We start from the raw sequence: 12,711 nt of genomic DNA, 5'->3' as shown, positions 1-12,711 counted from the left end.
ACATGGCTCAAAAACACCACATGAAGATTGGGGGGGACAAAACAAAATCAAGCACACAATTATTTAACTGGAATCTCTTACTATTGGATATGAAAAGTGATATGCAGGGCGAACCCCTTCTGAGACAGACAAAGCAGCTGTCCCTTGGATTACATCCCGGTCTCGTGTAAGACGCCGGGATCAGTCTGTACCAGAAATGTCACGGCTGCCCCCATGTTTAAATCCCCTCTTAACTTCCCCGTCCAAAAGCGGCTACTCAAACTGCGCAAACTGTTGCCATTAACCACTTGCCTACCGGACACTTTAACCTTTCAGTGCTGTCACATTTTAAATGACAATTGCGCGGACATGCAACACTGTACACCTACAGAATTTATCATGTTTATGTTTTTTTTTTTTTTTACATAGAGTGTTCTTTTTGGTCATATTTAATCACATTTTTTTTTTTTGCCAAATACAGGGGGGAAAAAAAAATAAAAACAAAAAACTTTTGAACCCCCCCCCCCAAAAAAAAAACCTTTCATAGTTTGTTATAAAATTTTGCAAACAGGTAATTTTCTCCTTCACTGATGTACGCTGATGAGGCTGCAGTGATGGGCTTTGATAGGTGGCCACTGACGGGCAGTGATGAGGCTGCACTGAGGAGGATGCCCCGATGGGCACTGCACTGATAATCCGTCCCTGATTATCAGTGTACATGTCCCTTCAACACAAACCGGTTATCAGCTCACTTCTCTAACTCATGCTGTCAGCGTGAGGAAAGGAATGCAGATAACTGCCATCTGTTTACATCGTGATCAGCTGTGATTGGACACAGCTGATCACGTGGTAAAGAGTCGCTTATTGGCTCTTTACTTCAACCTGTGATTAGCAGAGTCCGGGAGAGTGTGCCACAGCTGACATGATCTCAGGAGGAAGTCATACGACGACCTCCCAGAACTGACCAGCCGTGCTGTAGCCATCATTTGGCTATAGCGCGGTCGGCAAGTGGTTAAATAAGTCATGTTTCAGCGTGGAAGCAGCAGTAAAACAAACATAGTGACAACAACATTCAAATTACCACATTACCACAACAGTAAAAATTTTGACACTAACTTTTAGGAGTTTGGTAGCCAAGCACAATCACAAAAAACCTGGCAGCAAAAAAACAAAAACAAAGAGAAAAAAACAAAACAAAAAAAAACAACACAACTTACTTTGTCTGATCAAGCTGCTCTTTACAGATTGCTGCAAGTTGAGCCATCTTGCTGGGGATGGAGAGGTCACTGGAATCTGTTAAGGAGAAAGAAAAAAAAAAAAAATAAAAAATTTACGCTTATTACTTGAACATACATTACACGTGAATTGGCAACAGTGTGAGGCTACATTCTCACGGGTGATTTGGCCCAGTGCAAATAGCAGAAGGAATTTTCTGAGAGTGGAAATCTGCAGCCATTGAGCCCATTCACTATAGTGACAATCCACCAGCGGCTGCAGCCATTCTGCAGTGATTGCTGCTGGACGAAGATTCCTGCTGCCGCAATTGCCAAATCACCCCTTGCGAATGTAGCCGAACTGATGAGCTCACTGGATTTCTGGAAGGATGTATAGGTTATTTGCAAAATACAACCAAATGCTTTAAATGGTTTGGTTTACCAGACCAAAAAAAAAAAATAAATAAATAAAGAGTAACTAGAAGGTCATTATTAAGATGTACATACCACTTTAAAAAAGGAGGAGCTCCAGGCTCCTTCAGAAAAAAAAAAAAAAATAAAAAAAAAAAAAGTCAGCAGCTACAAATACAGTAATACCTTGGATTGCGAGCATAATTTGTTCCAGAAACGTGCTTGTAATCAAAAGCACTCGTATATCAAAGCAAATTTTCCCATAAGAAACAATGGTAACTCAATCCACAACCATTTATTCATATAATTATTACGGCTATACAAAATACAGTATAAAAAGTGTACTTAAAAAAATAAATAAATAAAAATAAAATTAACCTGCACTTTAAAATACAGTACTGTAGCTCATATCAATGGTAGGAATACTGTACAGTACACCTCTGTGGTGAAAAAAAAAAAAAAAAAAAAAAGTTTTAATGTAAAAAAAAATAAAAATATATATTAAAATGAATTACACTCAAATTGTTAAGGAGTCTGATATTGATTCATGTAAAGCGCTGGTGTACAGTATACAGTACTATATGTGGCCAGAGGTCCGAGGGCGCTGGTGGCTCCCACCACTTCTCGGAGAACTCGGAGACACTCAGAAACTATTGGACACTTCCAGGTGCTCCGAACGCGTGTTACACCCGCCCCACCCAGCTGGGAGCCATCAGCGCCCTCAGACCTCTGGCCACATACAGTACATTGTGCACCAGCGGATTTACATTGGATCAACACCAGACTCCTTAACATTGTGAGTGAAATTTTTTTTTTTTTTAAAAAACATTAACTACTACTGCTTGTATATCAAGTCAAAAATGTAAAAAAAAAAAAAAAAAAAAAAAGGTTGCTCGTCTTGTAAAGCACACTTATACCGCGTTACTCGCAAACCAAGGTATTACTGTACTGTACAAATACTTTAGCTGCTGACTTTTAATATAAAGGACACTAACCTGTCCACAAATCCAGCGGTCTTCACCCGAGCCGATTTTTCAATCGGCTCTCAGGTGCTGCTGCCACCACCATCTGAGCCAAGGGAAACCGGCATTGCGGCTTCACAGCCAGTGTCCTACTGCGCATGCGTGAAGCGCGCTGCGCTTTGTGAATGGGCCAACAGTGGGAGGAGGAGGATGCGGGCCAAACTTCCGGCTGCGGTCGCTGCGGCGAAGGCATACGGGTACAAAAAGGTGCCAATCTAACGCAGACCTGAGAATATGACATTGAAGGACGATAAAAAAAAAAATTAAACAAAAAAAGTACACACCGCTCTTTACAGGACTGCTGGGCGCAGAGTTGATCTTCCGCCGGTCGTTTTCTATACTCCTGGCCAGTTTGATTAAAGACTGGTGGCGGGTAAAGCTCTGCTTTCCACGGGAGGAAAAGAGATTCTTGGCGCAATTCTCCTTAGGAGATCTCAGATCCAGTGCTACAGAGCTGGGTAACATGTGGCCAGGAGAGGACTCTGAGAGAAAAAAAAAAAAAAAAAAAAAAGGAAAGAAGAAGGAGAAATATGAGTCAGCAAACAAACTAGCTACATAATGAGAGTGCTGAGGAACTCCGCAACATAGTAAAGTGCATCTATTTATTAAAATGAGACCCCTGATGTATAGTCTAATGACTAAGACTGCCAAATAGTCAAAAAACGTAATATTAGTATTGGATTGCAAACAACAACATGGAACAACCAATGCCTTTCGGGGGCTCAAGGGCCTCCCTTTTCTTCAGGGCTTAAAAGGTAGAGGGCAACCACTAGTTCTGAGCTTGGGTTTGGTCAAATCTGCTAGTCAACTGTCATTTTTGGGCTATATATATATATATATATATATATATATATATATATATATATATATTTTTTTTTTTTTTTTTTTCTTGTGGATAGAGAAAGGAAGAATTATAATTTTTTTAATGGTACACAGGACAAATAGGGAGGGTGAATCTTCCCGACGGGGGCACAGACAGCAATAAATAAATACAAAAAAAAAAAAAAAAGGGGGGGGGGGATTTGCCTTTAGTTATAATTTAATTTATTAGCTGTATAGGGAAATCAGTAAAAGCTAATGGGAAATCTAAACTTTTATAGTCACTGAACAGGTAGTAAGGGGAAATCTTCCAACAGGGGCCCTTTTTTCAGTGACTGCTCAGAGAGAGATTTCTGCTAATTTCCTGATCTGTCTTTCAGGTAGACAGCGGGTTTATCAGACAGGAACCCCAAATGGTCAAATGAAGGACCACACATGGCAGGATGGCAACCTTGCTGCCAGCTGCAAAGCTGTGGCGTAGAGTTGTCAGCCCTCTCTAGTTCTATTACTGGCAGGATCTCCAGGGAAGCAAGAGAGTCACAAAAAAATGATTTGTTTGTTAAAACTGTATACAGTAGGGCAATGACACCAAATATACATCTTGGGGTTACACACACTTTAAAGTGCCCAGATAGACGGTTGCATGACCTCACCTTGCTGTCCGGTACAAGCGTCCGGCCCCGTCCACTGGAACGCTGGTTTCCGCCCCCTCTCCTCCGTCACATGGACTTTCTTTATGAGGCCCAGACTGCTCAGGACGTTGGCTATGTCATATAATCGCCGGATTTTTGCTGCAAAAAAGTGACAAAATACAAATAAGCTGAATATACTCATTATATGTCCAAGATCAGATCCCATGCAGCCTGTTCACGAGGCGTCTAGGATCAGATCCCATGCAGCCTGTTCACGAGGCGTCTAGGATCAGATCCCATGCAGCCTGTTCACGAGGCGTCTAGGATCAGATCCCATGCAGCCTGTTCACGAGGCGTCTAGGATCAAATCCCATGCAGCCTGTTCACGAGGCGTCTAGGATCAAATCCCATGCAGCCTGTTCACGAGGCGTCTAGGATCAGATCCCATGCAGCCTGTTCACGAGGCGTCTAGGATCAGATCCCATGCAGCCTGTTCACGAGGCGTCTAGGATCAGATCCCATGCAGCCTGTTCACGAGGCGTCTAGGATCAGATCCCATGCAGCCTGTTCACGAGGCGTCTAGGATCAGATCCCATGCAGCCTGTTCACGAGGCGTCTAGGATCAGATCCCATGCAGCCTGTTCACGAGGCGTCTAGGATCAGATCCCATGCAGCCTGTTCACGAGGCGTCTAGGATCAGATCCCATGCAGCCTGTTCACGAGGCGTCTAGGATCAGATCCCATGCAGCCTGTTCACGAGGCGTCTAGGATCAGATCCCATGCAGCCTGTTCACGAGGCGTCTAGGATCAGATCCCATGCAGCCTGTTCACGAGGCGTCTAGGATCAGATCCCATGCAGCCTGTTCACGAGGCGTCTAGGATCAGATCCCATGCAGCCTGTTCACGAGGCGTCTAGGATCAGATCCCATGCAGCCTGTTCACGAGGCGTCTAGGATCAGATCCCATGCAGCCTGTTCACGAGGCGTCTAGGATCAGATCCCATGCAGCCTGTGCACGAGGCGTCTAGGATCAGATCCCATGCAGCCTGTTCACGAGGCGTCTAGGATCAGATCCCATGCAGCCTGTTCACGAGGCGTCTAGGATCAGATCCCATGCAGCCTGTTCACGAGGCGTCTAGGATCAGATCCCATGCAGCCTGTTCACGAGGCGTCTAGGATCAGATCCCATGCAGCCTGTTCACGAGGCGTCTAGGATCAGATCCCATGCAGCCTGTTCACGAGGCGTCTAGGATCAGATCCCATGCAGCCTGTTCACGAGGCGTCTAGGATCAGATCCCATGCAGCCTGTTCACGAGGCGTCTAGGATCAGATCCCATGCAGCCTGTTCACGAGGCGTCTAGGATCAGATCCCATGCAGCCTGTTCACGAGGCGTCTAGGATCAGATCCCATGCAGCCTGTTCACGAGGCGTCTAGGGATCAGATCCCATGCAGCCTGTTCACGAGGCGTCTAGGATCAGATCTCATGCAGCCTGTTCACGAGGCGTCTAGGGATCAGATCCCATGCAGCCTGTTCACGAGACGTCTAGGATCGGATCTCATGCAGCCTGTTCACGAGACGTCTAGGATCGGATCTCATGCAGCCTGTTCATGAGGCGTCTAGGATCAGATCCCATGCAGCCTGTTCACGAGGTGTCTAGAAACAGATCCCATGCAGCCTGTTCACGAAGCGTCTAGGACCAGATCCCATGCAGCCTGTTTATTTTATGTTCAAATCCCAAACCAGAGATCTTTCGACAGCTAAAATACTTGCAAAGCATAACAGAAAACTCAGAGTTTAAGAAAAAAAAAAAAAAAAAAAAAAAAACCACACCATAAATTATATATAATTATTATTATATTATATATATCCCCCCCCCCCCCCCCTTATCAGTGCTCCTAAATACTCCTCTTATTTAATTGACATGCTATCAGGTAAAAATCACAAGGAAAGTTCAAATTCTGCCTTCACAGCTGATTTGCTTGTTCATCAGATAAAGTAATAGACTTTTGGAATAGTTAATAAACAAACACTAGCTTACTTTTGAATTTGCTTTTATCCAAATCATCAATCTGATCTTCTCCAATCAGAATTTTGGCAGCAATTTCCAGGCTCACAATCTGTGGTTTGGACACCAGGAAGAGCATGACAAATTTCTGGCTCATCACCCGTAAAGACTTCTCCTTCCTGCTGTTCACTGATGCTGTGTGGACAAATGGAAAAAAATTATATAATAATAGTTTACACATAATATATATATATATATATATATATATATATATATATATATATATAAAATTATATATGTACACACACACACACACACACACACACTCAAATTATAAACATTTAAAAAAAATATATCAGATCAATCTGGAAGTTCTTATATTTTATTCCTCATTATACAGCTTAAACCCAGCCTATAGCCAATTAAACGTGAAACCGTCACATTCCCCTTACTGCTTGTGTAAGAACGTATTACAGGAGGTATTTTTTTTCACCATAACCCCTAAAAATGATTTTAAAAGTCACATACGGCTCACCAAGGAGCCCTCTGGAAGGTGAATGCTAGTTTTAGATGGTGTACAGACAAGAAGGGACCCTCCGATTCCTCCTGTAATTCCCAAAGGGCGTCAGAGATCTCATGAATACTCTGGGCCCAGGGGGAAGGTCTGTGACAGCCTGGGCTCATGGAAGAGTGGTGAATGACGTTGGCCATCATTTAACCCGGAAGAGTAGCGCCACCTGAAGGTGAGAGAATTGTACTGAAAGCAAATATTGCTGCTTTTAATAAGTGCTGGGCTGTTAATTTTCATTTACAAGGATAAGTTCACCTTTAGGAACATGGAACAACCATATTTAGGATGCAACATGTTAATGTTACACACACACCGCCCCCCCCGTCATGGTTGTTACAGCCAGGGATCTTCTCCCCACACCCACTGTCACAATTTAAAAAAAAAAAAAAAAAACACACCACAGCTGTGCGGGGCTCCGCCCACATCATTTATTCACAAAGTTCTGTAAATGGGAGAACTACAACTACCGTCAGCCATTGCAGCTGAAGGCTTGTAGTCCTCAATGAGCTACCAGGGCGCCGCTGAGCACTCTGGGTAGTACATTGACACTTCCCATCAGGATCATGATGTACAGCCAGACAGCTACACTGAGTCTGCAGGAGCTTGAGATTGCACCCGTGATCTGCTAAAAGAAGTGAGATTTTACCGGCTCTGAACTCCAGTCCCGGCAGCTCCACGAAGCTGATCTCCGTCTGCTTCACCCAGGATTTGGGAATCGGGGCTTCCTCCAGAGACTCCGGCTCCTCCTGCTCTCGCTTCTTCAGATGGAGGATCTGGTCGGCGTATTTGCACTCCTCCCCAACCTGTCGCAACGCCTCAAAGGTTTCCTTGAGCTTATGGCGGCCATGCCAGATGTACTTGTTCTTGGCGAGACGGCTAACCATATGCAAGCTTTCCAGGACGTTAACGATATCGTAAATTCGTCTGCGCTCAACACCTGTGGGAAGACACAAATCAATACATGAAATTATTATGCCAGTGAGGAAACCTCTAGACAAGTATAATGAGTGTGTTTAAAAAGCTCTCTGCTTTAAATCTGAACTCCGGCCTTCCCTTTAGGTGTTACCCAGTTGTGCCGGCTCCTCTCCTGGACTGAAATGGCCTACTCCAATTTCACTGCACACTGTGAGCTTCGCACAATGTGCATTAGAAGCTGCAGAAAGTCAGACAGAGCCCACCTCATTTCTTGGCTGCATGTTCTCCCTCTTCTTGCATAGTTTCCTCTGGGCGGGCACTCCAGTTTCCTCCCACACACACCATGGACTCCAAAGTGTATGGCTATAAAAATGCCATAAACAAATAGTCTGTCGTCTGACAACGTCAAGTCCATTTCTCCAGTTTGATTTCAGGTTCAATAAATGCAGAGAATCCGGTTTTAATATCCATAAAAATGATTTGGAGTTTCATGCCTATACTCTTTTGGATAACCCCAGATCCAGTGGCGACTGGTGTTTTTTTTTTTGGGGGGGGGCGTCAAACACCTCCCACCCCATCTGCTGGTTGGTCCGGCACTTACCCCATCTATGACTTAGGAAATGTGTGTGTGTGTGTGCGCCGCTCAGGCTCGGTGGTAAGGGGTATGTAATCAATCAATGCTTCAGCAGCCGCTGCTAGAGTGCCGACAGGGGATGGAACCCGCCCTGGCTCCTGTAAGGCTTCAAAGAACAATGGGGTGGCCCCTAAAAGTCGCACGTCTAGGTGTCCTGGAGTGGTGAGTAGAGCGGTAACCTCAGCCTGGACTCCAACCAGGCCACGCTCCCAACGCGATTCACTCCGCCCCCGGAGCTTAGCCATGACCAAGCCCCGTGGGTGGAGTGAAATGCGTTGGGAGCGTGGCCTGGTTGGAGTCCAGGCTGAGGTTACCGCTCTACTCACCACTCCAGGACACCTAGATGTGCGACTTTTATGGGCCACCCAATTGTTCTTTGAAGATTTACTCCATCTAGGAGGGTAGCGGCTGCGTGTCCTCTCCTCCATCACGGCAGCTTTCAGCGTGCAGCTCTTCCTCTCCTCCTAGGTGTCCAATAGGATCGCCTGTTCTTTTAGCCAATCGGGTGACAGGTTTTAAAACCAGCTTCCTGATTGGCCGGGAGGAGGATCAGTGTTACAACAGCAAATGAATATTCACTATTGTAACACACCAAGGTGGGCTCCGTTTGCATTCTCTGTGACCCGAGCCCACCCTATTTTGAAGCCTATTAGAGCCTCTGGCTCTAATCGGGTGCTAAAAAAAAACAAAACAAAACAAAACACCCCCGCTAGGGGCCGGATGTATGGATGGGGAGGGTGTCGATTGATAGGGGGGCCGGCTCCCGTGCGCCCTTCATGGACGGGCAGCCAATGCCCAGAACAGAACACTGGATGTATCCAAAGTAAGTATACACGTCAGATTTTTTAAAGCCAATATGAAACAACAGCGCCATCTAGCTATACACTATGAGATTACCACCCTGCCTGTATCACGTCTGTGTGAAGAGTGTGGAATGTCACACCAGGAATGTGTGATCAGGGAGCAAACAAGCATCAGCGCTTCCACTCCCACCATGACACCTTCATTCACTCCTCCCCCCCCCATTATAGATCTATCATCTACTGTACACCATGTATATGTTAAATATTCATCCACAGCAGAGCAGCATGAACCTTCGCCATCTTAAAATGCAATGTTCTTTTTCGTTAATGCATACAGAATCAAAAAAAAAAAAAAAAAAAAAAAAACAGGAAATGAAAATGTACAATGTGTCAAGAATACTTACTCAGCTCTCCTGCAACTTCATCTAAACATATGCTGTTATTGACGGCCGGATTGGGGTAATCGGGGTACCGTGCAAGAAATTTTTGGCATAACAACCCCAAGCTTTTTTCTTTGCGGCTCGGTAGTGTTTTTTCAAGTTCGTCTCCAGAAAACTGCTCCTGGAAAGTAAAGAATTGGTTTGGTTAGATGTACGTGTAACACAACACAAAAGATGCTTAAAAGCCCAACTCTGGGAAACTTGCAAGGTTTAAAGTGGTAGTAAAGTCTTTTTTTTTCACTGTTACCTACAGGTAAAAGTAGTTCACTATATAGGGAGTGCATTCAATATTTATTGTATGAAATTTTCACATTATCACTTTTTTTAAGCGCAACTTTATTTATTTACTGGACTTTTTTACCATGGAGATATTATATGGTTTTTAGTTGCTGCTTCATACACATTATCTAGTGCGGTATTTTTTCTTTTTATGGTTTACCTACAGGTAAGCCTATATTTATCCGGATTTTGTTTGAGTACCAATACTTTTGGTCAAGTACTTGCCGATACCAAGTACAGATACCTTTTTACAATACAAATAATGAATAGCTGCGCTCAAACAACAACGTATGTGCAAAAAAAAAAAAAAAAAAAAAAAAATGAATATGTATTAAAAAAAAATATACAAAATTATAGAATATACATGTAGTCCCCAAGTATAACCAAATATAAATCAATAAGTCCGCAAATATTCCTCAGTGCTTCAGATTCTATTCCACACCACCGCGAGTAAATCCTTCACCACTATCTCTGCTCACTCACCAGATACCCTTCAATACAGAGCGTTCCATCCAATCAGGGATGTTTTGGTTAGTTTGGTTTGCTCAAAAGCCCCTTGCTCTTTAAAGGATATGTAAACGTTTTTTTCTTTTTTTTAAAAAAAACGAACACAATTATGTTATACTTACCTCCTCTGTGCAGTTGGTTTTGCACAGTTGGCCCTGATCCTCCTCTTCTGGGGTCCATCAGCGGCACTCCTGGCTCCGCCTCTTCTCGAGCGCCCCGTCAGAGAAGCGCTCTGTTTCGGGGAACCTGTGCGGGCACGCTCCCGTGCCCTGCTGCGGCATTCATTGACACAGACAGCAGGACTCGGCTCCGCCCCCGGTTCCTTGGATTTGATTGACAGCAGCAGGAGCCAATAGCTGCGCTGCTATCAATCTATCCAATCAGGACCCAAGACACCGGCTGGAGCGGGTGTGCTCGACCCCGGTGCAGGAACGATTGGGCTCAGGTAAGTAAAAGGGGGGCTTTGAGGGGCTGGTGAACTACAAGAGGTTTTTCACCTCCATGCATAGAAGTGAAAAACTACAAAGGTTTACAACCCCTTCAAATCATCCAGGGATATATCTCTCTCTCAAAATAAAAGAAGGGGTACCATCATAGAGCAACATGTTTATTTATAAAGTATATAAAATCCATAAAAAATAAAAATTGCCCACTCACATTTAAACGTGCCCTCAGACCGACACTAAGTACATCCAGCAATCTGTTACTCCTTAGGAGTCACTGTAACGGCCACCGGCATGTGCGCACTCTCAGCTGTTCAAAATCACCAGGTGTCTGGAACTCACATGCCAATCGCGTCACTATGTCTCAACATGTTTCGCATACCAATGCATCATCAGGAAGCATTGGGTGGTGGCAACCCCTCATAATGGGTACAGGGTTCAGGGGTGTGTACTGTAGGGTTGTCCCGAAACCGAGACTAGTATCGGTATCAGTGACAATACCAAGCATTTGCCCGAGTACTTGTACTTGGGCAAATGCGCCGATGCCTGGACAGTCAGGGGGATGATCGGTGCGGCGGTGGGAGGGAGTTACAAGCACGATCCCCCTATACAGGATCTCAATAAAGCAGGTGACAGCCGCTTCTCCTTCTCTCACTTCCGCGGCTTTCAGCATCTTTATTGAAATTATACAGAGAGATCGGTGATTGTAACTCCTCCCCAGCGCCGCACCAATCACCCCTGACTGTCCCCCATATCCTCCTCCAGTCCCCCTCCGTGCTCCTCCACCCCCTCCGTCCTCGATCTGTCAGGATGGAGAGCGGAGGAAGGAGCCGGTAAATATATGTCATTTACCAGCTCCTTCCTTTACCAAATGCACAGAGTCAATGATCACCGACTCTGTTCATTCATAACTGTCACTGAGCATCGTAAACTGTGTTTATGTTGCTTCAGTTTATGAATGAAGAGGAGCCTCTGTCTCCTCTCCATTCATCTTGAAGTGCAGCTGAGGCTGCAGAGAAAGGGAATGGGGAATCTCTATCCCCAGTCCCTTTCCCTGTCTCAAAAAGGGAGATGTCAGGAGTCTGTTAAGACAACTAATATCTCACCAAAAGCCACCCACCAACAGGGCTAATAAAAAAAAAAAATAAATAAAAAAAAGGGAATTGTAATAAATAAAATATTGAAAAAAAAAAGGTTAAATTGTAAAAATAAATAAAAAAAAAAAAACACAAACAAAAAAAACCACACTGACACCCTGCCCCCCCCCCCAAAAAAAAAAGAAAGCATGGTGTAAAAGAAGAAAAAAAATAAAATACTGACACAGTCCATGCGTCATCAGTGCTGTATATTAGTGCCACTGTCATATGACAAAAGTATAGGTAATTGGTATCGGCGAGTACTTGGGGGGGGGGGGGGGGAATCGATACTTGTACTCGGTTTTAAAAAAGTGGTATCAACCCTAGTGTACTGCATTCATGTTCAAATCACATGCGATTGTTTGCAGTGTGATTTGAGCCCATTCATTTTCTATAGGCTCAAAATCGCACCACAAAAGAAAAATCGGCGAGTACTTGACCGAAAGTATTGGTGCAAAATCCGGGTAAGAAATCCGGTATCAGTGCAACCCTACTTTAACCCCTAACCTTTAACCTCTTCCAAAAAAAGTAAGAAAAAAAATACACATCCTTCAGGCATTTAGCATTTTGAACTCCTACCAGTTGTCCTTTGGCACTCACCCTCGGACTTCCCCATACCAGCATGGCCAGGCCAGGGCTTGGGAGGGGTTTCACTGAGCACTTCACTGGTGTCCGTTTTTGAAGTTTCGATCTTCTCGGCCATTCATCTTGCAGGGGCTCCTCGGGACAGCCATTGCTCCCCTTCCCCCACGCATCCTCATTCACAAGCAGTTCATTCTCATGTCTGGGTCATCTCGGACTTCAGGCTCTGTCCAGTCGTTCACGGGACCTTCAGTTGGGTTCTGGGTAGCTTCGCAGGTTCTGTAGGGGGTTCTGTCTCATCGCCAAGTCAGGGGGGGG

The 12,711-nt window shown here is 44.6% G+C and overlaps 1 protein-coding gene across 2 annotated transcripts in view; it reads right to left on the bottom strand.

The window, feature by feature from the left end:
- Positions 1 to 12,711, bottom strand: part of E2F8 (E2F transcription factor 8) — a 38,929-nt gene that overhangs the window by 9,702 nt on the left and 16,516 nt on the right. For both annotated transcript variants that reach the window (XM_073604044.1, XM_073604043.1), the window contains exons 4-9: positions 9,411 to 9,567; positions 7,301 to 7,591; positions 6,117 to 6,278; positions 4,099 to 4,236; positions 2,911 to 3,108; positions 1,197 to 1,272 (exon numbers count right to left, since the gene is read on the bottom strand). In XM_073604044.1, coding sequence (XP_073460145.1) covers positions 1,197 to 1,272; positions 2,911 to 3,108; positions 4,099 to 4,236; positions 6,117 to 6,278; positions 7,301 to 7,591; positions 9,411 to 9,567 — 1,022 coding nt within the window. The remainder of the gene's footprint in view (positions 1 to 1,196; positions 1,273 to 2,910; positions 3,109 to 4,098; positions 4,237 to 6,116; positions 6,279 to 7,300; positions 7,592 to 9,410; positions 9,568 to 12,711) is intronic.

This window comes from Aquarana catesbeiana, linkage group LG11 (assembly GCF_042186555.1).
Source record: "Aquarana catesbeiana isolate 2022-GZ linkage group LG11, ASM4218655v1, whole genome shotgun sequence".
Taxonomy (NCBI): domain Eukaryota; kingdom Metazoa; phylum Chordata; class Amphibia; order Anura; family Ranidae; genus Aquarana; species Aquarana catesbeiana.
The sequence above is the reverse complement of the archived record's forward strand: the minus strand, read 5'-3'. Positions and strand labels throughout refer to the sequence as shown.